At 36.4% G+C, this 22877-nt stretch overlaps 1 protein-coding gene across 1 annotated transcript; it reads left to right on the forward strand.

The window, feature by feature from the left end:
* The first annotated feature begins 57 nt into the window (after positions 1–57).
* PANK3 (pantothenate kinase 3) lies at positions 58–21751 on the forward strand. The gene is made up of 7 exons (XM_036845722.1): positions 58–462; positions 6239–6591; positions 8773–9026; positions 10556–10732; positions 11729–11852; positions 13989–14114; positions 15577–21751. Exons 1-7 carry the CDS (start codon positions 435–437, stop codon positions 15625–15627), a joined length of 1113 nt encoding a protein of 370 aa, XP_036701617.1. The 5' UTR covers positions 58–434; the 3' UTR covers positions 15628–21751.
* Positions 21752–22877: the final 1126 nt, after the last annotated feature.

The following is a 22877-nucleotide window of genomic DNA, read 5'->3' on the forward strand; positions in this document are numbered from 1 at the left end:
GCTGCAGCCTGAGAGCTGGGCTTCGCGACCCTCGGAACTACAATCCCCAGCAGCCGGGCGGAGAGCGGAGAAAGGGGGTACTCGCATCACGTGGGCGCTGGGCCTGGGCGGGCTGCTTCTCAGTGCGGCGGCGGCGGCGGCTCGGGGGACCGGGGCCTTTTGTTTGGAACGGCGGCGGGGGGCCCCGGAGCGGCGAGGCCGGCGGCCTTCCCCTGCTCGCTCGGTCCCGGCCGCCCCTCGCGGGGGTGGGGGGGGCCGCCCCCTGGGCCGGGGCCTCGTCTCAGGCGCCCCCGCCCCGCCCTTGGCCCGCCCCGCCCGGCCCGAGGGGAGGAACCGGCCGGGCCTCCCAGCGCGGCCCAGCTACCTCCGGAGTCGCCGCCGCAACCCTCTGCGCGCCGTACCCGAGGCTGCCTCTCGCCCCTCAGGCCGACGCCATGAAGATCAAGGATGCCAAGAAACCCTGTAAGATGGGGGCTTGGGCTCGTCGGGTTGGGAGAGCAAGTTGGGCCACGTCGGGAAGCCCCTTGTGGTGGCCTGGTTCGAAGCCGGTCGCTCCCCGGCGGCGCCCAGCATGGGATGGGGGCGGAGGGACCTTTGCAGCACCAGGTTCGAGGCTCCCTCCCCATCCCCCTACGCTCGGTTGACGAACGCTTGCCGCCCCCTAGCCTTTCCTCCTCCTTCCTCCTCGAGAGCTGGGAGGTGCAAGGGGGAATTTTTGTTCTGGGGTTTGGCAGGCAAGACCAGAGTTACCAGTGCGCGCTCCCAGCTTCCTCTGAAGTCAAGTTGAAAATGGGTGGTCACAGATGTCAAGTTGCGCGGGGACATTTACCAATCTTTTTTTTTTTTTTTTTAAACTGATTTCTGAGCTTTCTGCTTGTGTCCTTGAAATCCCGGTGGGTTCCTGGGAGTTGTCTTTGTTGTTATAATTAGAGCTTTTAAAGACACGGCATGTAACCTACCGGTGGGTAAGTGCCGTGACTTGTTTAGAATAACAACTAGTTCATGTTTGTTTTTAAAAAAACAGATAAAAAGATCAAAGTCATCCGTATTCCCGCCACTCAGAGCTAACCACTATTAATATTTTGGTGACTACCCGTAGAGATTTTTCTACGACTATATATAGCCTATACTTAAAAAAAAACACACAAAAACTTTCCATACTTAAAGAGAGTAGATCAACTTTTATTTGCTTCCTTTTATTTTTAGCCTTTTTAAAACCTTTTACTCCTGTGAATGGCTTATTTGATCACTCAGCCGTTGTGATTGTCATACTTGAAGTTCATTCTTCCAGAGCGACTAGGAATGCGGGATGCATGCTTCTGTCTTAGAATTGTATTGGTGTTTTGCCATTTTGCAGTGTTGTGTGATCTTCCCAACAGTTCTAGGAAATCTCTTGCTATAGAACGGGAGCACTGATACTGGCTTTTCCCGCCCGTCCGGTCTTGAAAACCTCCACGGAGAGGCAACATACCAAAGCACTCCAAAAACTGTTAATTGTTATTTAAATGTGAGATAATTTGGTTCTGATTTTACTGCTGAGGAAAACTGAACTTACTGAGCCCCAGAGTAACTTTTCCAAGGCTGCACCAACCAACTCTGCTAACTGAGGTTCAGGGCCCTAAGTCACCTGACTCATAGTCCTGTATTCTTTCTTTTGCACCTGTAGGGTGTAGTCTAAATACTTAGAGAAGCACAAACCTTTCTGATCTGGTAGTTTTATCTGCCAATTAAAACATTTTTTTAAACAATGATTTAAAAAAAAAAAAAAAAAACGATAGCTAAAGAGTTCTCGTTCAGGAGTCTATGAAATAGTGATGTGAAGTCTTAAAATGAGAGCGTAATATAGAAACACTACTATTTTACTTTACATTTGCTGAATTAAATGAATCTTGAACAGATGCAGTAATGTAGAACAGTTGGACATCTTCCCTCAACACATAGGTTTTCTCTGCTTGTGTTAGAATTTCCATTTAGTAAAATGAGTTTAACTATGACAAGCTCATATTCTGACCCTTATGGTATTATTTTATTTTTGCCATGACAGCGATTTGATTACTTAGATTTGGGCAAACTTATAATCAGGTGTGAATACCGTCTCTGGCAAAGGTGTTTCATACCTAGCAAAGATGATAATTAAGAGTTTATAAAATAAACTTTAGGTTGAGAAATAAAAGAACACCTATTTTTAGAAGTAATTTGTTTATTAATATATTGTGGTACATTGTGAGACCATTAATGTTAAAATAGAGTTATGCTGAAAAACCAGTCAATTAATATGATTTAGAAGTCTGAAATAACATTTCCAGTTTCCTATATGTAAAAGATGACTTTACTGTCTACTCAGCTCTTTACAGTAAAAATAAAGAACATCTTGTTCTTTCGTGTGTGGGGAAGAAAGCATTTCAACTATGAACTGTCATGGAAATATATATATATATAACTGGAAAGTATTATTTCTGATGTTTCAAACCACTCAGATTAGCTAAAGACACACTTGTTTTGTTTTTGAGTTCTTGCGTAGGGTTTCTTTTTTTTATAATCATAAATTTAGTGAGCACTTTGTATGTAAGGCACTATCTTTACATGCATTGTGTCATTTAATCCTTAGAGCAGCACTAGTAACTAAAAACTGTATCTCATACTAGTTAAACAAGTGACTTTGGCTTCACACACTTTCTTACAGTTACTCACCCAAGTGTTAGAAAACATTGCTTTTTGATACATCACTAGTATATACCAGCCTATAAACCAAATGCCTGTATTTAACCAGAAAATAAGAAAAGGAATTGGTTTCATCCTCTAAATTGTATAACTAAAAGATGAGCATTTGAAATTATGTGTTAATTCAACTCCAGGGGAAGAATGAAGTCAAACGTTAATCTAATGAAAATTTTTTGCTAGAACCAAAACAGTGGCAATGTTTGCATTACCTTTATTTCTGTTTTTCACACTACTTAAATAATAGTAAAAATCTAAACAGTGGTGTTCTTCTGTACTTCAACTGACATGATTTTTTAAGGTAAGGGTCAGCCTCTGTTCTGCTTACCTGTAGGGCATGTAACATAATTAACAAGGTGATAATAAAAGATTTTATTTATATACATTTATGTGTTTTTTCATTTGGTGCAGTGTAGGTTTGGGTGCCTGCTTTGCTAACCCAGGCACTAAGGTATGTGAAGGTTTTGTCAAGACCAGAGAGAAGTATGTAGCATATGTGTGCCCTTTGCTTCTATGTAATTTGATTGGCCTCTTTGTAAATTGAGTCATTACTTAAGTGGATCACTTCCAGTGGATAGTAAGGTGCAGTTGGAGGTGATAGTTTCTAATATTCTCTTAGATGTAACTAATTTACCAAAGGGGGGAAAAGTCTTCTGAATCTCTTCTGAGGAATTATAATACTGAAGGTGTGAGTATGGTTTATTTTCTTAGTCTGTTTTAAAGCAACATTTTTATTCGGAATGATTATTGGGAAGAGTGAAATGTCTTTTATTCGGGAACTTGAACCGTATCTGGAATTGACCACTGCACATGCTCATTTTAGAATTTTGTTCCTTAAAATAATCCACCAATGTTTCTGAACATTTTCAGCATTTGGTTTCTCTTCTGCTCAAGAACAATTAAATCCTAGTTTCGCATAGGATCCCTTTGGGCTAAAATCTGCATGGGGCCAATAGCAATTAAATAGCTCCTTAAAGCTTCTCCGCTACCTCTTACCAACACTTAACAAGACACCAAATTTTATAATGCAGTTTGTTAGAAATTAAGTCTGCCCTTGTGGCTGAAAAGGTGATCAGGCATGTGGGTTTCTTCTTTTGCATACATAATCTACCTGGTAGGAAAGATAATTTCTTGGTAGCACTCTGCTTATGGTGGTTCTGGATATTTTTGTTACTTATGGGGAACTAATGGCAGTTCTCTTAGGCTAAGGTGAGAAATAGAATAGGAGCTACTATTTTTTTGGAAGGCCACATAAACAGATCATGAGAGATTCTAGGAAATGCTCAAAGTCTGTAGAAGGTAATGTTTATTTGCCATCATCAAAGTACTTATTTATATTTATGGAAGGTATGTTTTGTTCTTTAAATGTGTTTTGGTTCACTTTTTTCACCTTGACAGTGGAGAGTTTATTCTCGAAAGAATGAGAAATGTTTAGGCTGTATGCAAGAAGTAGGATGCTTATGCACTGGTGACCTACTTTTAACCTGTCCCTTGGCCAGAAGCAAGAAAGCTATAGATTTAGATATTTGCCGGATTTCTTTGGAAAGTGGTATTTTTCTTACCTCATGGAAGTATTAGTGGGCCTCTGGTTGTACTTAATAACTTTGTACTTTTATCACAAATCAATAAAGTTTGAGTTTTGTGCCCCCTCCCCTTCTCATTTTAGTGACAAAATAACAAGCATAAGTATTTGCTTTCATGCACTGGAAATTAGATCACTTGCTAAATGAAAGGAGTGGATCATAATTAAGAATATGTGTCTTCTGTGTTCTTGTTGCCTCCCCCATACTTTTTTTTTTTTTTAACAACGATTCTTTTTTTTTTTTTTTTTTTTAATTTATTTATTTATTTTTGGCTGTGTTGGGTCTTCGTTTCTGTGCGAGGGCTTTCTCTAGTTGTGGCAAGCGGGGGCCACTCTTCATCGCGGTGCGCGGGCCTCTCACTATCGCGGCCTCTCTTGTTGCGGAGCACAGGCTCCAGACGCGCAGGCTCAGCAGTTGTGGCTCACGGGCCTAGTTGCTCCGCGGCATGTGGGATCTTTCCAGACCAGGGCTCGAACCCGTGTCCCCTGCATTGGCAGGCGGATTCTCAACCACTGCGCCACCAGGGAAGCCCCTCCCCCATACTTTTTGAATGGTGATTATTTCTCTGGCATAAGGAAATGAATTCCAGAACTCTGCCGAGTTGAAAGGATTTCTACGCAAAAGAAGGGACCTATAATGTTCTAGTTTGGATATTAAGGTTACTAAGACATTCATGGTCTGCAATATAGCACCTCAAGTTACTCTTCCTTTAAGAGCAGATACCCCTAAGAGAACAGACATAGATGTATCTAACAGGCTAGATGTGAGATGAGTCTTGAATGGCCTCTCATTCATTTTAAAACTGTGTTACTGGGAATTCCCTTGTAGCCCCCGCTTTCACTCCCAGGGCGCAGGGCGCTAGTTCAGGGAACTAAGATCCCGCAAGCCACGGGGTGTGGCCAAAAAATATATATATCAATACAAGTGTTTTACTTATTTAAGATGGCCTCCATTGCTAGCTACCCAACAAAACTGAGACAATTTAGTTTCTTCAGCATCTTAGTTGTTTATACAAATCTATAGGTGACAAAAGCATTGTGCCTGTATAGAGAAATGTATAGAATCTTTTCTCGTTGAATCGTATGTTCCCGGTTTCTAATGGTACACACATATCAAATAAGTAAAATATGAATATATAAGAAACAAAGTAGAATTTTAGAGGGAACTAAATTTCCTTGACAACTTATACATAATAAACTGTTAAATACATGTTGTTAGGCACTTGATAATCTATGTATCTTAAGTATTAAATTATTTTTGTCTCTATCATAATGATTAAGATCCCAGAGAATAGGAACAGATCTTAAGGAAACTAAGATTTGAGAGGTTAATGGCTTTTCCAATGTCATATAGCCCAGTTAGTGAGAGAGCACCAAGTCCCAAACCCAGATGATACTACCTCCCCAAGTGTGCCTGTTTCCAAGTAGATTTACCTTCAACGTTATCAACAGCTGATTTTATTAACCAGATGCACTAAAGAAGCCCAGTAAGTTTAATGAGCAAAGAAAAAAAGTTCTTTTTAAGGGGGTACTTTTCCCTTGGGTTACTTGAAGTGATGATAGGCCAATTTTATTACATTAAAATCTTAGAAACATTTTCAGGCCGTAGGTGATGACCTATTATTAAAACCAAATTTTTCCTAATCTCCTGGGGCACATGATAAATATGTAATAAATGAAAAGGAATGCCTACCAGACCAGGAATTAAAAGGCCCTGGTCCAGCCCCAGGCATGCTAAGTTACAGGTTTTTAGAAAATACACAGAATAACACTTTGAAGGGAAAAGGGTGAGTTTCACATAGATCTGTCTTACCTCAAAAGTATTATCGACTGAATGCATGATTCAGGGTAAATGAAGCTTGTGGCTAATTAACTAGGTCTAATTTGCATTTCTAAAATCAGGATATATATTTTTATTTATTTGTTTTTTATCCATAGCTTTCCCATGGTTTGGCATGGACATCGGGGGAACTCTGGTAAAGCTCTCATATTTTGAACCTATCGATATCACAGCAGAAGAAGAACAAGAAGAAGTTGAGAGCTTAAAAAGTATCCGGAAATATTTGACTTCTAATGTAGCCTATGGATCCACTGGTATTCGGGATGTACACCTTGAACTGAAAGATTTAACACTTTTTGGCCGGAGAGGGAACTTGCACTTTATCAGATTTCCAACCCAGGACCTGCCTACTTTTATCCAAATGGGAAGAGATAAAAACTTCTCAACATTACACACGGTGCTATGTGCTACAGGAGGTGGTGCTTACAAGTTTGAAAAAGATTTTCGCACAGTAGGTATTTAACTTACAGGCAAAAATCGATACCCATTCTCTTCAGTTTTTAAAGTATGAGGCTCGTTTTCTGTCTGGTATGTTTCTTAGACTAGTTCCCCCTGCTGATACAGGGGAAGTATGTATTCATGACTTGCTTTTGATTGGAGCATTTAAACACCTTTATACAATGAGTAAAAACTGGCCAGAGTTGGGCCTGTCATACATAATATGGGGTAAAACCTGGTAAGTTTAGGAACTGCTACAAAGCTACAGTAAAAGCAGACTTCAGTGAATTTGGAAGTGTGCAAAGCCAGATACAAATGGGGCTTGAAATATTTTCACTATTATTCTGTTGGCTTGTTTTTTTGAGTATTATCCAGTCATCTCTCCTAAGGCCACCATCTTCCCAAACCCCAACTGAAACCTGTATCTTTTGATTAATAGACACCTGAATGAAAGTCCCTATTAGCCCTTTTTTCTTGGATTTTATAGCATCGACCCTACCATGTTTCTGTCTTGAAGGGGGTCATTTGGATGTGGCAGGCGGATTATGTAAGCGTCGATTTCTGTGCTAGTAGGGGTTTGCCAAGCGTCCAGTCCTTCCCATTAGAATAAAGATTTAAAAGGTTATACTTGGGTTTACTGAAATTTGTTTTTTTTGAAAATATGCATGTGGACCATTTAGTTTCTCAAATTCACATAAAATCTAGAACATAAGTGATCACTTACATGGCTCACAGAAGTGAATACCTTGTAATTTGGGGTAGTTTTTATTAAAAATTTTTATGATGAGTAATACTGATTTGTATTCAGTTTATTGAGTAATCTGACCATAAATTTGAAACCAGTTTTTTTGGATGCGTGATATTTAATGTTTGCCAAAAGCAGTGTCCTTGAAGCCAGCTCTCACCTGGCCATTGTTTGGAGATACTGGTATTCAAATTACGGAGTTCTAAGTTTTTTTTAAGAAGTATTGATATTTCCTAGTGATGAAGTTTTATAATATTTGTTTTTGTTGGTGCTCAATCATTTATTAAGCTAATATTTGAACATCTAGCTTGTGTTAGGTATTGTGCTAGGCACTGAGAAGTCAGCTAGGAATAAGACACAGACTTAGCTCTCAAAGAGTGCAGTATCCTAGACCACACATTTAAGTGAACTATAAGTTCAGTGCATTATAATTAAGAAGTACAATGCATTACAATTAATACTATTGCTATGAAAAGAGATGCCATGGGAACACAAGGGGGAGTGATACCTAGTAAGTCCTTAGAGAATTGAAAAGCTTATCTAAGCTGAGATCTTTTATAGTAAATATTTTATAATATACTCTTTACTAACCTGAAATGAATTTAATAATTTCACATTAGTACCCAAACTATAATATAAAGATAGGAAATTAAGGTATTTATATATCAGTAGGTGGATTCTCTGGTATGATCACACAAGAGGGCATAATGAAGTAGTCAGATTTAGATGCTTGTATGTACATAGATTGAACTTAATTTCTAAAGCCACAAATGCTAGATTGATAAGGTATGTTTTATTGGAGAATCAAATACCATAAGTGGTATTGCTGTTGTGACATAACTTTCGAAGATGCTAAACAACACAAGGTAAAGTTCCAAACAGTAAAAAGTACAACACTTCCTCAGTTTATATGGTGGTTGCGTTCCTAGCAAATGTAGTATGTATTAAAACCACGTAAAGAATACCTTGTGTCTATACACATGTAGATAAAATACTTTGTGTTTACATAGGCTCAGATAATTATAAACGAATTTTCCTACTGCTGCCTACAAAAATGTCTGTCATAATGTTCAAAGGTAATGCAGGAAAGGGTTAACTCTTTTTTTTTGCACAACTGCCCCACCCATTGCCGATGTCTGGCACCCCAAGACCCTGCCCAGTAAATGTTAGTTTGATTCTCCCCTCCTCCCCATCTTTGTGAAAACTAAAAAGTCCCCACAGATGTCCAAAAATGCCTCTAGGAGTAATACCACCACCACTGAGAACCACAGGACTAAATGAAGTCCCTAAGAGATTTTGACACAAAAGAAGACAAGTGAAAACGTGTGGGTTGTACATGATTTTGAAGTTTTGTAAAGTACATGGAAATTATATGGTGTAGTCGAGTCAAGTATTTTGAAAGCTGTCCTTTGTTCACTTTATAAAACTCGCTTTGGTGTTTTTTTACAGATTGGAAACCTCCACCTGCACAAACTGGATGAACTTGACTGCCTTGTAAAGGGCTTGCTGTATATAGATTCTGTCAGTTTCAATGGACAAGCAGAGTGCTATTATTTTGCTAATGCCTCAGAACCTGAGAGATGCCAAAAGATGCCTTTCAACCTGGATGACCCCTACCCACTGCTGGTAGTAAACATTGGTTCGGGAGTCAGTATTTTAGCAGTCCATTCCAAAGACGACTATAAACGAGTAACTGGGACAAGGTAGTAACCTTTTCGTTCTTATGGCAGCGTTCATATTGTTTTATACACAGAAATTGTGAAATCTATATATTAACGCTAGCTTCATCAGAAAACTAATGTGTATTGTGCAACAGCTAAAAATGTAGATGTGTAAGTATAAGTTAAAGTGTTGCAGATAATACTTTTTTATAAGGCATGTGTGTAGACTCAAACTAAAATTATTAAATGTTTATATTGGCTAGCATCATTTGGCATCAAAATTTCCAAATGAAAAGAGTGAATTTTTATCTGGAATGATTCCAATAACATTTTTATTTTCCAAAGCATTTTTCTCATTTTTATGTAGATATATTTAAGCCTAAAGCTTGAAACATTCTTACTTGATTCACATTTAAGTGGAGTATTTGGCAACATTGTAATTAATTCATATAGGATGAATTTAACATGAACTTTTTTCTTTAATACCTGAAATATGAATGTGAAATGAGATTTTAAAATTTTCCTTATGATTCCAATATGTGCTTTTATCAACTTTTAAGGAAGCTGGAGATTCCTGTTTATTTAATTGAGGAAGAAAGATTTTAGGATGCTTTAAATTAGATTGATTTGTGGAAAAAACTCTGGCCACGCTGTGCAGCATGTGGGATCTTAGTTCCCAAACCAGGGATCAAACCTATGCTCCCTGTGTTGGGAGCACAGACTCTTAACCATTGGACTGCCAGGGAAGTCCCGAAAAAAACTCATTTTAATTTTAATATAGTACTCCTGTTTGAATAATAACTTAATTTTAATTAGTGTTTTATTTCTGTGGTGGCTGAAAGTCTACCTCCGTTGTAACTCTCTATGCCAAAGAACTACAGGGAAGTACTACCTACTTCAGTCAATTCAAAAAGACAGAAATTCAGTCTGTTAACTAAATTCCAACAGTGATTCAGGAATAGAACTTGTTAGGAATTTAGGTGAGACTAGGGAGCAGAGGTTTTGAATTTAGGGGCTAGAGTGGCATAATTTCATTTTGTGAGCATATCCAAAAGAATAATAGAACCAAGTTAATTTCTGTCTTTAACATGATGACCAGCCTGACATAAATGTCCTCACTGTATTCATATCGGAGTCATGTAAATGTTAATGTATCACACTGAGTTGATTTCAGCCTTGTCAGGCTAAGTAAATAGGCCTTTCACAAAATTATTTCCTGGAAACCATTTAGAATTACAATTTTTCTCCTTCTAATTTGTATGGTATTAACTTCTAGCACTCCTTTTTCATGCACACAAAAACATTTATTTTTAGCAATTACAAAGTGTAAGGTATCAGGTGAAGATATTAGAAGATATAAAAGGTCTTCTGTGTCATGTTGTTCACACGACAACATTTTTTTCCTTTGGTTTATTCTTTGATCTGACAAATTTGGTTTTGCTATGTGTTTTTCTTAGGTTTAGCAATATCTATCCATGTGTTTATTGAATAAATGAGTGCTCCATCCTTTTACTTTGGAGAAAGAATACAGCGTGTAAATGCAACTTACCAAGTTTCTTTATTTTCTTTAGCCTTGGAGGGGGTACCTTTCTTGGTTTATGTAGTTTATTGACTGGCTGTGAAAGTTTTGAAGAGGCTCTTGAAATGGCATCCAAAGGTGACAGCACCCAAGCCGACAAGCTGGTCCGTGATATTTACGGAGGAGATTATGAAAGATTTGGTCTGCCTGGTTGGGCTGTAGCATCTAGGTAAGTTTAACATTTACATTGTAATTAAAGTTGCTTATTTAGTTTTTAGAAAGCAGTGCATCAGGAAGTTGTAAGGGGCTTCCTCTTACCCAGTTTAGTTCTAAGTTTTGAACATTGATATCATTTTAAAATTAAATATACATCAAAAGTCTCCCCTGAATGCACTATAGGAAACTTTTTATTAGTTCTTGAGTATCCTTCCAGTGTTTCTCTATGCAAATACAAACAAATATCCTTATCCTCCCCTTACAGAAGGTAACTTTTAGAAGGTAACATTTATATACCATTATATAGTATACTATATACAGTCGGGTCTCCTTATCCATGGTTCCACATCTACAGAGTCAACCATCCTCGGATCGAAAATATTTGGAAAAATAATAATTCCAGAAAGTTGCAAAAAGCAAAACTTGAATTTGCTGCACACAGGCAACTATTTACATAGTATTTACATTGTATTAAGTGTTATTAAGTAATCTGGAGATGATTTAAAGTATATACATAGGTTATATGCAAATACTACATCATTTTATACAAGGGACCTGAGCATCTAGAGATTTTGGTGTCCAAGGAAGGTCCTGGAACCAATCCCCCATGGGTAAGAGGGAGGACTGTATAGTCTACAACAGCAGTATATCCTAGTCTGTTTGCCTGCCCCCCTCCCTCTCTCTCTCTCTTTTTCCCCCCTTCCTTCCCTCATCCTTTCCTCTGTCTTCTTTTTCCTTCCTTTCCTCCCTCTCTCCCTCCTTCCTTTCTCCCCCCGCCCTTTTTTTTTATTAACAGCTTCATGGTATTTCATTGTATGAATGTATCATAGTTTGATAGATGTTTGGGTGTTCCCAGTATTTTACTACGTACAGTTCATTGGGTCAGTAACCTTGTACATGTCCACCTTATTTTATACATGTGTAGATTTATCTGTAGGCTATATTCTCAAAATGTATGAAATGTTGTTTGTTATCAGCAGATTTGATTTTGTTTTTCATTTCTCTGCAGTTTTGGGAATATGATTTATAAGGAGAAGCGAGAATCTGTTAGTAAAGAAGATCTAGCAAGAGCTACATTAGTTACTATCACCAATAACATTGGTTCTGTGGCACGAATGTGTGCTGTTAATGAGGTAAAAAAAATTGTTTAATTATATGAAAAATGTGAGTTGGAGTTTTATGTACATGTAGCAGACTTCTTCGTATTCTTAAGGAGGCCTCATAGGATCGAGATCTCTTAATCCATTAAATCCCAAGATTCATTAATATATATGTTACCTATCCAATTGTGATACTACCTTTAAAGAAAGTAGCAGATAATTCAAATCGGAAATAGGACAAAGAGATAATTTACATTTCATATTTATCCAGAAACCTTTTCAGAAATATACAACCTAAATATCTTGAAGTTGTAAAACAAAAATTCTATCTAAACAATAAGACGTTTTGAGGTAACTTATTATTGAAAGTGGGTGGGGTTTTTTTTCCAGCTAGTGTTACATTTGATTAGTGAAGTACTTGGAAGTTTTCTTACTGCCCTCGGCTTCTTTACAGTGCTGCCTTGTTGCATATGGATCAAGCAGCATTGTACAGGGCTATGAAGGCACTGAGACCGTTCTTCACATGAAATTTGAATGATGTATATACTTACAAAAATCATGTACTGCTAGATTTACCTCATAATTGGGTTATTTTTATTTGAAGAAGACTGTATATACAATTTTGCCTTTGTGTAATAGAGGTATATGCCCATTTAATTTTTATAAATATCAAATACTTTATGTGTTGGGAATTTTACTTTTTAAAGGAATTCTTCATTTGTTCACTCATTCGTTTGTTCACTGAGTAAATATTTACAGAGTACCATGTGCCAGGTGTTGTTCTGAGCACTTAAGATAAATTAGTGAAGAAAACAAAGATCCCTGACTTTGTGGAGCTTACAGCCATTCTAGTGATGCAGTAAACAAGTAAATTATTCCGTATTAAGTGATAAATGCTATTTTTAAAAAGAAAATTAAACAAGATAAAGAGAATTGAGAGTAGACCAGGAGTGGCAGAGGACAAATTACTGAGTAACTGGGTAGTTAAAGGAAGGCTTTGTTGAAAATGCGACTCTTAGGCAAAGATTTGATGGAGGTGAGAGAATCATGGGTGCAGATATTTGGGGAAAGGGAGGCTCCAGCAGAGAGAAAACTGTGCAAAGACTCGAATTAATCCTCTGAATTACTCTAAATTCAAAATTAGAATACTGTCTTTTAAGTTTCTTAATAACAGTGTAGTAAGTCAGTTGAGGGAGCCACTAGCAGGCATTTTAACCTAGGTTTGGGCAATATTTAACTTTGAGGGGGCAGATAGTAATCTGGGATCTTTTTTGTTATCCCTGCAGGTCCAGATTTTCACTGGCCAATTGACATAACAGTAATTAAGGCTACAGTTTACGCTATTCAAACTCAGTGTGCAAAAATGTATACACAGAAGCACTTATATTATTGTGAGAGTAGAAATAGGTTTTTTGGAGATTCAAAACAAACATCAGTTCCTCCATCTGGAAGCCCTAGGGGTCGGGTGGGCATGCCAGTATCCCAGTCAGTTTTGCTCTCCAGTGCTATAGATAAAGTCCACGGTTTCTGTATCATTGCTGAGCATAAACTGCAACATGCTGACCAAGTTTACAGCTTGTTTTTAATCCTAAACACATTTAAAATACTTTTCCTTGGTTTGTCTCCTTTTATCTCATCAGTAATATTTCTCCAAATTACTTTCTTTGCTGAATGTATTACTTATTGGCCATTTTCAAAAACAAGTCTATCTATAATCATTTAACTAAGGTCTTTCCAGAACTTTTCTTTTTAAATTAGATGTTATTTTTTAGGGCAGTTGTAGGTTCACAGCAAAATTGAGTGGAAGGTACAGAGTTCACTGACCCCCCCAGACGCACAGCCTCCCCTACTGTCAGTATCCAGCACCAGTTTGGTACATTTGTTAAAATCGATGAGCCTACATTGACACATCATCACTCAGAGTCCATAGTTTACATTTGGGGTCACTCTTAGTGTACATTTTATGGGTTTTGACAAGTGTAGTGACATGTCCTAAACTAATTTTTAAATATTCAGGATAATGAAGGCATATACCAGGAATGTAGTAGGCACTAAAAAAAGGTACCAGTTGTTTATATTTGTAAGTAGAGATCTCATAAACTGTATTGTATTGTAAAATCTACTTGATAATTCTTTTTTCAAGTCATTTTCTTTGTTCTTTTCTTTTAGAAGATAAACAGAGTTGTCTTTGTTGGAAACTTTTTACGTGTCAATACTCTCTCCATGAAACTTTTGGCATATGCACTGGATTACTGGTCAAAAGGTCAACTGAAAGCATTGTTTCTAGAGCATGAGGTATGATATGAAAATAAAGTTTTGTGAATATTAATAGCATGCTTTGAAATGCAGGTTTCATATATTGTTCCTTGCCCGGTACTTTATAAGTGAAGTATAAAACTGCAATTTACGTAAATAGTATATTGATTCCCTCACTTCAGTTTGAGTTAGGGGGTGGGCGTTTTTGTAACCTGGCAGACATCCCATTAAGATGAGAATCTCACAGTTCTTCTGAAAAAGAGAGAGCAGTATCAGGTCTGTGAGCTCATTAAATACTGGGGCTGCTTGTGTACTTAGTGGGTTTGTTTTGTTAAATTGTTTTCTTTTGTTTCTTTTGTTTGTTTGTTTGTTTTGGTTTTTATTGTTGTTTTTTGGCCTCGCCTCACGTGGGATATTAGTAGTAGCTCCCCAACCAGGGGTCGAACCCAGGCCCTTGGCAGTGAGAGCGCAGAGTCCTAACCACTGGACCGTCAGGGAATTCCCTCTTTCTTTTTTTTTCCTCCCCTGAGAGAATAAATGTTAAATATGAACAATAAATATATATATAATTTAGCAATGAAAATCTCCTTAATCCTCCCACCACAGCCTCACCCCCACATCCAGTGGTAACCACTGTTAACATTTCGGAGTTTATTCTTCAAGATTTTCTTTTCCTATTCGATCACAATATCCAATTAAATTCTGATTGGAGCAAGTATCAGTTCACAAAATGTTTTGAATTAAGTAAACTTACCTTGAATTATTTTGTTTGTGGTCAAGTGAATATTAAGCATTTTAATAATACAGATTCTGAGTATTTGTTCTGCTCTTACGAGCTTCCATGTGTCATTGTCACTGCTCTCGCTATAGAGGTCAGAACGTGTACTCTTGTGCAGCTCCACGTGGCGTGTCCTCTGCTGTGGGAATGGCAGGCAGAGCCAAAGGAATTTTCTTCAGGAAAGGGGAAGGGAGCCAGAATTGCAGCAATAGTCCTAGAAGCTTTAGTGTCTGACAGCCACTCTTTATAAAAAAATATGTATTTCAAAGGTATATATATTATAATTAACTAGAAAATGCTTAGCTTCAATTATAATACAAAAACATATACATACATATGTATTGGGTTGGCCAGAAAGTTTGTTCAGGTTTTTCTGCAACATCTTAAGGAAAAACCTGAACAAACTTATTGGTCAACCCAATATTTGTAATGTATGAAGAATATATACTACCAGAAAACTTATTTGATTGTTTCAAGTAGACTGTTGATTGAAATATTGAGCAATTAAACATGGAATTCAATTACTAAAAAAAAAAAGTTGTATATATTGAGAATACAGTTTAAAAAAATATTTTTTTACAATAACTGATGACACAAATTGGTAGCTTTCTGAATCGATGTTCTTAAATAGATTATACACAAGTATGTGTTCTTAATAGTGGTTAATATTACATGTTCATTTAGAAGCTGCACTACATTAATAATTGCTTTTAAATTATGCAGGGATATTTTGGAGCAGTTGGTGCACTTCTTGGGCTGCCAAATTTCAGCTAAAGCATCGGGTTTCTCTCTGTTAATAAATGTCATTCAAGAGGAACTGAAAACCAGAGGTGTTATTACTACATTATTTGTCACTGGGAACCAAAGGATGAAAAAGTAGCACTATTCCTGTTGATTTTTAAGTGTCAGAATGGTAAGCTGCTATGTGTTGCCATATTAAAAAGAGAGCTCCAGTAATGTGAAGTATTTCTAAGCGAAATGCTTTCCCTTCTGTATATAGCCAGTGTTAAATCCTTAAATGCAATACAGTCTCTGATTAATGAGCTTCCTCTGAAAGATTTTCTATTTATTTCATTTTATGTAGCCAACATTGCAGTACTGTATGTTCAAACGTGAATCTTAAAGTCTCAGAAATGTTTATCTCTTGAAAAGAATTGATTCTGAATATTTGTTACAAGTCTGTTCTTTGTGTGTTTTGGTTACTAGTAAGTGGACAGTAACATACCCTGTATCGAAACTTAATGAAACGGCAATCAGAGATGATCATTTTTATATGATTTTAGAAATGTTAAAAAGCAATATTAATTATTCATTACTGTTGTTTTCCAAACATATCTTCTCCCAAAAAGCATGTTTATGTGCTCTTTCCTCAGAAGTATAACCTTTTTCAAATGCCATAATTTAATTGAAATACTATTGTTAAACATTAGCCTGAATTTTAAAATGAATCCTAGAAAATGCACATAATTGGTGATAACTGCATTTTTTGTATTTTGAGTTTATCAGATAGTACATTTAAAATTATTATTTTTTTAATTGGAGGCTTAATTACTTATTTGAAAGTCCGTTCAGTGAGGTCCCAGGACTGTTTGAATGGAGTATGGCTTATGTGTATTGGTAGGGTTCTGTGCTCTTCTCTCTATACCACATTTATCTTAGGCCCAAAGTTAGCCATTTCTGTTTAATTAGGTCTGAACCATCAAAGCTAAAGACTGTCTTCTACTGTGAACAGCAACAAAATCATTTATTCTAAACGCATGTTATGGAAATTTAAAAGACGAGTTGTTTTAAAACTGGGAATCTGAGGCAGTATTGCAGAATTATAAAAGGATCAATGTTTCGTACATTCTGGTAATAAAAGCATTATAGTTCCAAAATTTGTAAATCCTTTTGCCTTGGAATTTATTCTATATTTTGAAGTCATTTTTTATAATGTTATAAATTTTTTCAGACTTTTATTTCGGCAGTAACATTTTGGAGGTCCAATAGTTCAGCAAAGTTTTTTGAGACTGTTACTTATGGTTTAGGAAGTTGAAAGACTTGGGGAGAATTGGGAAAAACTGTTCACCTCCTTAAATTACAGTAAATCTGGATGTACTTTGAAGAGCTTAAAACTTGTATATTACAGGAAGAAAGAGGTATTATGCTGTCTTTTTACACGACAGTTTTGCTCCGTAGAGAAAAATTTTCAATAGACTCTCAAGAGGTGGTGCTTGATAAAGATATTTCTCCCTGTAGTTTTCAAATTTTGTGCTCAAATACTTAAAATTCAGTTTTCTTTCTCTATAGACATGAACATATGAATAATAGTAATGTTCAGAGGGAAAAGCATGTGAAGGTAATTTTGAGAATGTAGAATATTTAGAACTTTGAATTCATGTCAGTCAGTGGTCATTTTGAAAACCTACAATGTTTAAACTTTTTCTTACTAAATGTTTCCATTTTCGTGACTAGATGTTTCAGCCAAAAGCTATCTTTTTATTTTAGAATTTTATGATTAGGCATCTGTACAAGAAGCTTTTGCTTTTAAATGATGACTTCAAGTTTTATACCTGTGGCAAACTGTACATTAGCAGTTATAGGTTTGGGGCTGTCGTCAAGAAGGAAATGGAATGGTAAAAGTATATACAAGTTAAAAAAAAAAGTATATACAAGTTACTTTGATCAATACTTTGGTTAATTTGGGACTATGATTCATACTTTTTGTCTTTTGAAACTGAAGTTACCTGCTAAAATGCATATAAAGTGAGCAACTATCTCACCACTGTGAGAAAACCTCTTGGCTTTTCTCTTGTACAATCTAGAATTACTGGAGTAATTCTAATAAGTATTTCTAATAAGAACACAGAATTGTGATGAAGGCTGCCAAGATTCTAGTTTTTTATTATGATCCCAGGAAAATGCTTGTATAAGCATAGAGTGGTAAATAGGTTTGGTTCTAATCCCAATCAACTTAATGCCTCAAAGCTCTTATGTTCTTGAACAGTGCTGTCTAATAGAAATAAATGTGAGCAACATGTAATTTTGCATTTTCTAGCAGACATATTTAAAAAGTAAAAAGAAACAGGTGAAATTCATTTAAATTATATATTTCTATTTAACCCAGTATATCTGTGTCATCATTTCAACATGTAATCATTATAAAAAGTTATTTAGGGGTTTTTTTGGGTTGGGGGATTGTAGCTACTTAGCCTTCAAAATCAGTATGTATTTTACACTTACAGCACAACTCAGTTTAGACTAACCACATTTCAGGTTCTCAGTAGCCACGTTTGGGTAGTGGTTACTGTATTAGTGTAGTTTCTAGAACTAGCTCTTAAAAATGAACACTATCATGTATTCATTAAAACTTAAATTTGAATCTGGACTTTTTAAAGAAAGAGAGGGAACACATGAGAACCTTATTTTTTAAATACGTAAAGAGGGATAAGAAATACCTCATTTGGCCTAGTTTATTTTATTCAGACAAGCTGTATTTCTGACCATTCCAAAAAACATCTTACATTGCATCGTGCCGTCTCATTATAGTAGGTATCGTTTCTCTAATGATACTAATAAAGTTGCCCAAGACACATCCTGAGCATCCTCATCCGTCTTCAAAATATGTATTTCCTTCACTGCAGTAAATTGGATGATTCCAAAGACTTAAACCCCACACACACACGTTATCTAATTGAACTTTGAGAAGCCAATTCTAAAGGACTAAAAAGAAACCCTTTTAATTCTTCATTGAGTTCTGTACACACAAGGAGAATCTTGTTTATAACTTGTGGATTTAATTTTCATTTTTAAAAATAACATTTTCAAATGCAAGGATCACTATCAGTTTGCTTGGGCGCTTGGTAAAGAACACAAGGTCTAGAACTTTCCACCACCGCTACCACCATCTGTACCCCCAGAAGACTGCCTTTTAACCAGAGAGACTTTGAGAACTAATGGCCTTCAGTTCTACACCCCAACTTCTCCAAAGACAAAGTACTAGTAGACTTCCTTGCCTATTGACAAGGGCGTTCCTTGCTCAGCTACTCTAGTTTAAATAGGTGGACTCTTAGTTTAGGTAAAGTTAGCGCTATTGCCAGTAATATATGTGGCGTCTTGACAGTCCTTCTAGAGGTTCAGATTGTTTGCCAAATATTAGACTGTGAAGATTCCTGAGTTTTTTACCTTTGCGTGCAAATGTGATTGTTGTATTCTCAGTACCAGTTCCTGAAAGTCCATTTCTGTAAGAAAAATGAGGCAGCTCAAAGGGAAAAGGTTTTCCTCTATGTCCAGCGGTACTCTTGCCTTCTAAGAGCAGTCGTCCATCTTGCCTTGAATCAAGGCATCTTGCCTTGGTTTCTAAGGTCGCATTTTTGGGTGGAAAGCTTAGCAAGGCAGTAGTTTCCAAATGTCCTTTATAACCACTCTGCTTGTTATATGCAAAATGTTTCATATTTTGTTTTTTCTCTATTGAGCACTTTATGCTTTTTAGTCTGTTGCATTTGAGAATGTAGTTTAGAAACTTTTTCTCTGCTAAAGCCATGTAAAAACTGATAATCACCAGAAAAATGAGTATGTGTTATTTTGCATTTAACTTACTGTTTTGTGGTATGTATAAACAAAATATTAGAAACATACTGCATTTTTGTAATAATACTCTTTGACCTTATTTAACATGATGATTTGCCATGAAACGTCAATGACGTCCTATTTTCCCAATAAGTTTGTTTATTTTAGGGTGTTTTATTCTAATAGAGAAGGAATTCAGCCAACTTTGTTTCTGTCATCAGATAATCTCAGAAAGTAATGTGCTTTATCAATATTACTGCCTGTTTTCAATATTTGAGACAGTAGCTTTATATTTCTACTGAGCCTAGTAACTGATTAGCAAAGACCCCAAAAAGTGAGTAATTATTTTTCTTCCTTTGAGGTATTTTAATAGCCTATTGAAAATAAGGGTTCCATGAAAAGCAGGCCGTCCCAAAAGACAGTTAGTTGCTCCATTCATGGCACCATTTGAAGTGACGGAAACAATTTGTTCAGATATGTGGCATCATGTTTTAGAGTTCATTTTATTTGTGTTGATGTATGTTGAGAGGTACTAGCTTTTGGATTCTCACCATAGAATGGTATTAGTTATTCTCTCATGTTTTGTTATTGCCTGTAATGGCATACCTTAAAGTAATATCAAGGGCGTGTGTTTGTGTGTGTGTGTGTGTATGTGCTTTAATCTGTAGAGCTATCTGGAATTTTTATTGTGCTCTAACTTCAAAATTATATGGGCATTATTATAACTTTTCCGTTGTACAAAAAGAAACATACCACTAAATTTATGGATGTTTGAATGTTAGATATATTGGGGATTTTTTTAATAGCCCTTTTCTTTAAGCTGTTTCTTATTTCTGATCATTGTGAGTGGGGATAGATGTGGGATAAACCCCTCCTAGAATTATTGCCTTTGTCAAAGACAATTCATAGTGGGATTTATAAAACGCAATTTTAATTATCTCTAAGTGAGTTGAAATGTCGTGGATTGTAGTCATCTGCATCAAGTACGATAAAGACCTAAAATACCTTTATCCTTAGGATTGCCTGAAAATAATCAGATTGTACATGTGTCTGATATTTCCAGCTTAATAAATGTAGCAGTGAGTTGATGTTGGGACTTCAGGTACTACAGCTGGTACTGAATGATGTGTTTGAGAGGAAATCAATTTTTTTTTCCTTAAGAAAAAAACCCAAATCTTTACATTCTGGCTCTTTGTGTAGTCAAAAGGCTATTTCTCTTTTTAGATTTTCAGTCTTTTTGCTGTAGCGACCAGTAATTTTGTGTTTAAAAGAACTAATGAGGAATGTATTTTTCAAAGGAGTGAGTAAAGTTAAAATTCAAGGTTTTGAATTGTATAAATGTGCAACTAAATTTCAAGTCTAAGATAGTGCTGATTTTTTTTCTATTTCTCAACATCTTTCATACATCGCAGTACCTACAGTTCCAGTAGCTTTCAAAGAAAACATTTCAGTTTTGTATAATTTGTAAAATATACATAAATAATGCAGATAGTTTGAGATTATTTTAGCTATATGTTGTGTCTCTGAATCATACGGATCTCATACCTGGCACAGTTGATAGTTGTCACCAGTATTAAGCCATTTTGAAATCTGCCACTTTTTATCTGAGGTGCCCTTTTTAGTTTACATTTAGAAACAAAAGATAACTTTATAGACCTAACATTAATATTCTGGTCTCCTTGTTCTAAATACAATTAATGGAACATGGGTGTAAGTCAGGTTAAGATGGTTTTATCATTTTTTTAATACATTGTGTGCTTTGACTTTTTATTTGAACTACAGTGAAACTTTGACTTTCTAACTGAAATTGAGTGGCATTTGTCTTAATTCTGCCCAGTTACAGATCAAATCATACCTAGAAGATGTTTGTGTTAATTTTACTTATACAAGCCATTTCCGTTTAAGTTGCCTTATTCTATCTATTGCATTGTTCTTGCCAAGTCTGAGCTCTGTCATGTTGGAATTATTCTAACACTGAATCTGTGATGTAAAAATGTATGATGTGCTACAAATTTTATTCATAATAAACTAAGTTATAGCCTATTATAACCTATAAAACATTTCTTGTAAATTGTCTAATTTATTTTTTCATTTATGTACAGTTTCTTATGTAAATTTTTAAGATACTTGTGGTCTGTTCTATAAACATTCCTGTTCTCTTTTCCTTAAGGCTTATTTGCATGAAAGAAACTTGGGTTTTGCTTGTTTGTATTATATGGCCACTAAGCCAACTTCAGTACTCTCTACTTTCTTTTCTGTAGTTTAACTTTTTCTAGTTTTGTTCATATTCTAAATAAATGTTAAAATCATGCTTTTTATTTCCTACTTTGCAAATAAATTCTAAGTTGTTTACTATGTTATCTTTTTATTGTTTATATTGTATTCCCACATTTCCACTTCAAATAAATATAAGGTATTAATTGAATCAACTCTAGTAGAATGTAAACTGAGAGAAAGGACTTCGTAAAGTCTTGCTCACCTCTGTATTCCCAGTACTTGGCACAGAGAAGGCATTCAGTAAAAAGTACTTACTGAGTGAATTAATTGTAGAGGAAGTGTCCTTATCTATCTAGTCTCCCTTTATAAGATGTAATTGAAGTTTTTCCCCCCTTTCCTCTCCCCAGCCTTAGAAAGCACAAATGTTAGTTTATCAGAGATGCAATGCATACCTTCCTGAAATTTAAGCCTTACGTTTATTAACATGTGAGAAGCTTTGCTTTTCCTTGAACCGAGGCCATGGTGGCCTATGCCAGAAATGGATGTTGACAGCAGAGTGGCCCTTAGATGCGCTCCCAGCAGAGATGCCACAACATGTGCAGTACTTTCTTACCACAGTTTGTTAAGGGTTATGTCACACACGCTTTTCTCTAAACCAAAACTTCATTTCTTTGCTTTTAATAGACAATGTCTGTTAGCGTTGTTCTTGTAAAAGCTTCGATGGTGTTCCGTAATATGTGAGGAATTCAGTTGGAAAATTGACTTCTGAGTTTTCAAACTGATTGTCTAGACTCCAGGCATATAGGAATGGTTGAAAACATGAAGACGACCAGGTAACTTGTGAAGGTACATATCCGTTGTTTTAAAAAAAAAATTTCAGTAGGATGAAACAAGTGTGAGACAGTGACTAAGGGAAAAATGAGTTTGGTGTGGAAATACTAGATTTGAGCTCTCCAAGTGCATTGTAAGCAATTGGAAATAAGCTACTGAAGAGCAAAAGTACAGTTGACCCTTGAGCTACACAGGTTGAACTGTGCGGGTCCACATACATGCAGATTTTTTTCTGTAGTAAATACTGCAGTACTACATGATCCGAGATTGGTTGAATCCGCAGGTGCAGAGGAACCGAACCGGATGCAGAGGGCCAACTCTTAAGTTATACGTGGATTTTCAACTGTGTGGAGGATCAGGCCCCCCACACTCCCCAGGTTGTTCAAGGGTCAACCGTACTTGAAGGCTACATGCGTAGTTTAAGTGCT

Source organism: Balaenoptera musculus, chromosome 3 (assembly GCF_009873245.2).
Source record: "Balaenoptera musculus isolate JJ_BM4_2016_0621 chromosome 3, mBalMus1.pri.v3, whole genome shotgun sequence".
Lineage (NCBI taxonomy): Eukaryota > Metazoa > Chordata > Mammalia > Artiodactyla > Balaenopteridae > Balaenoptera > Balaenoptera musculus.

Excerpts from the sequence above, each read along its gene's own strand:
- PANK3 (XM_036845722.1), top strand. The coding sequence starts at position 435 with ATGAAGATCAAGGATGCCAAGAAACCCT. Across the intron at positions 11,853-13,988 it reads GAATGTGTGCTGTTAATGAG|AAGATAAACAGAGTTGTCTT; the intron begins GTAAAAAAAATT and ends CTTTTCTTTTAG. Across the intron at positions 14,115-15,576 it reads CATTGTTTCTAGAGCATGAG|GGATATTTTGGAGCAGTTGG; the intron begins GTATGATATGAA and ends TAAATTATGCAG.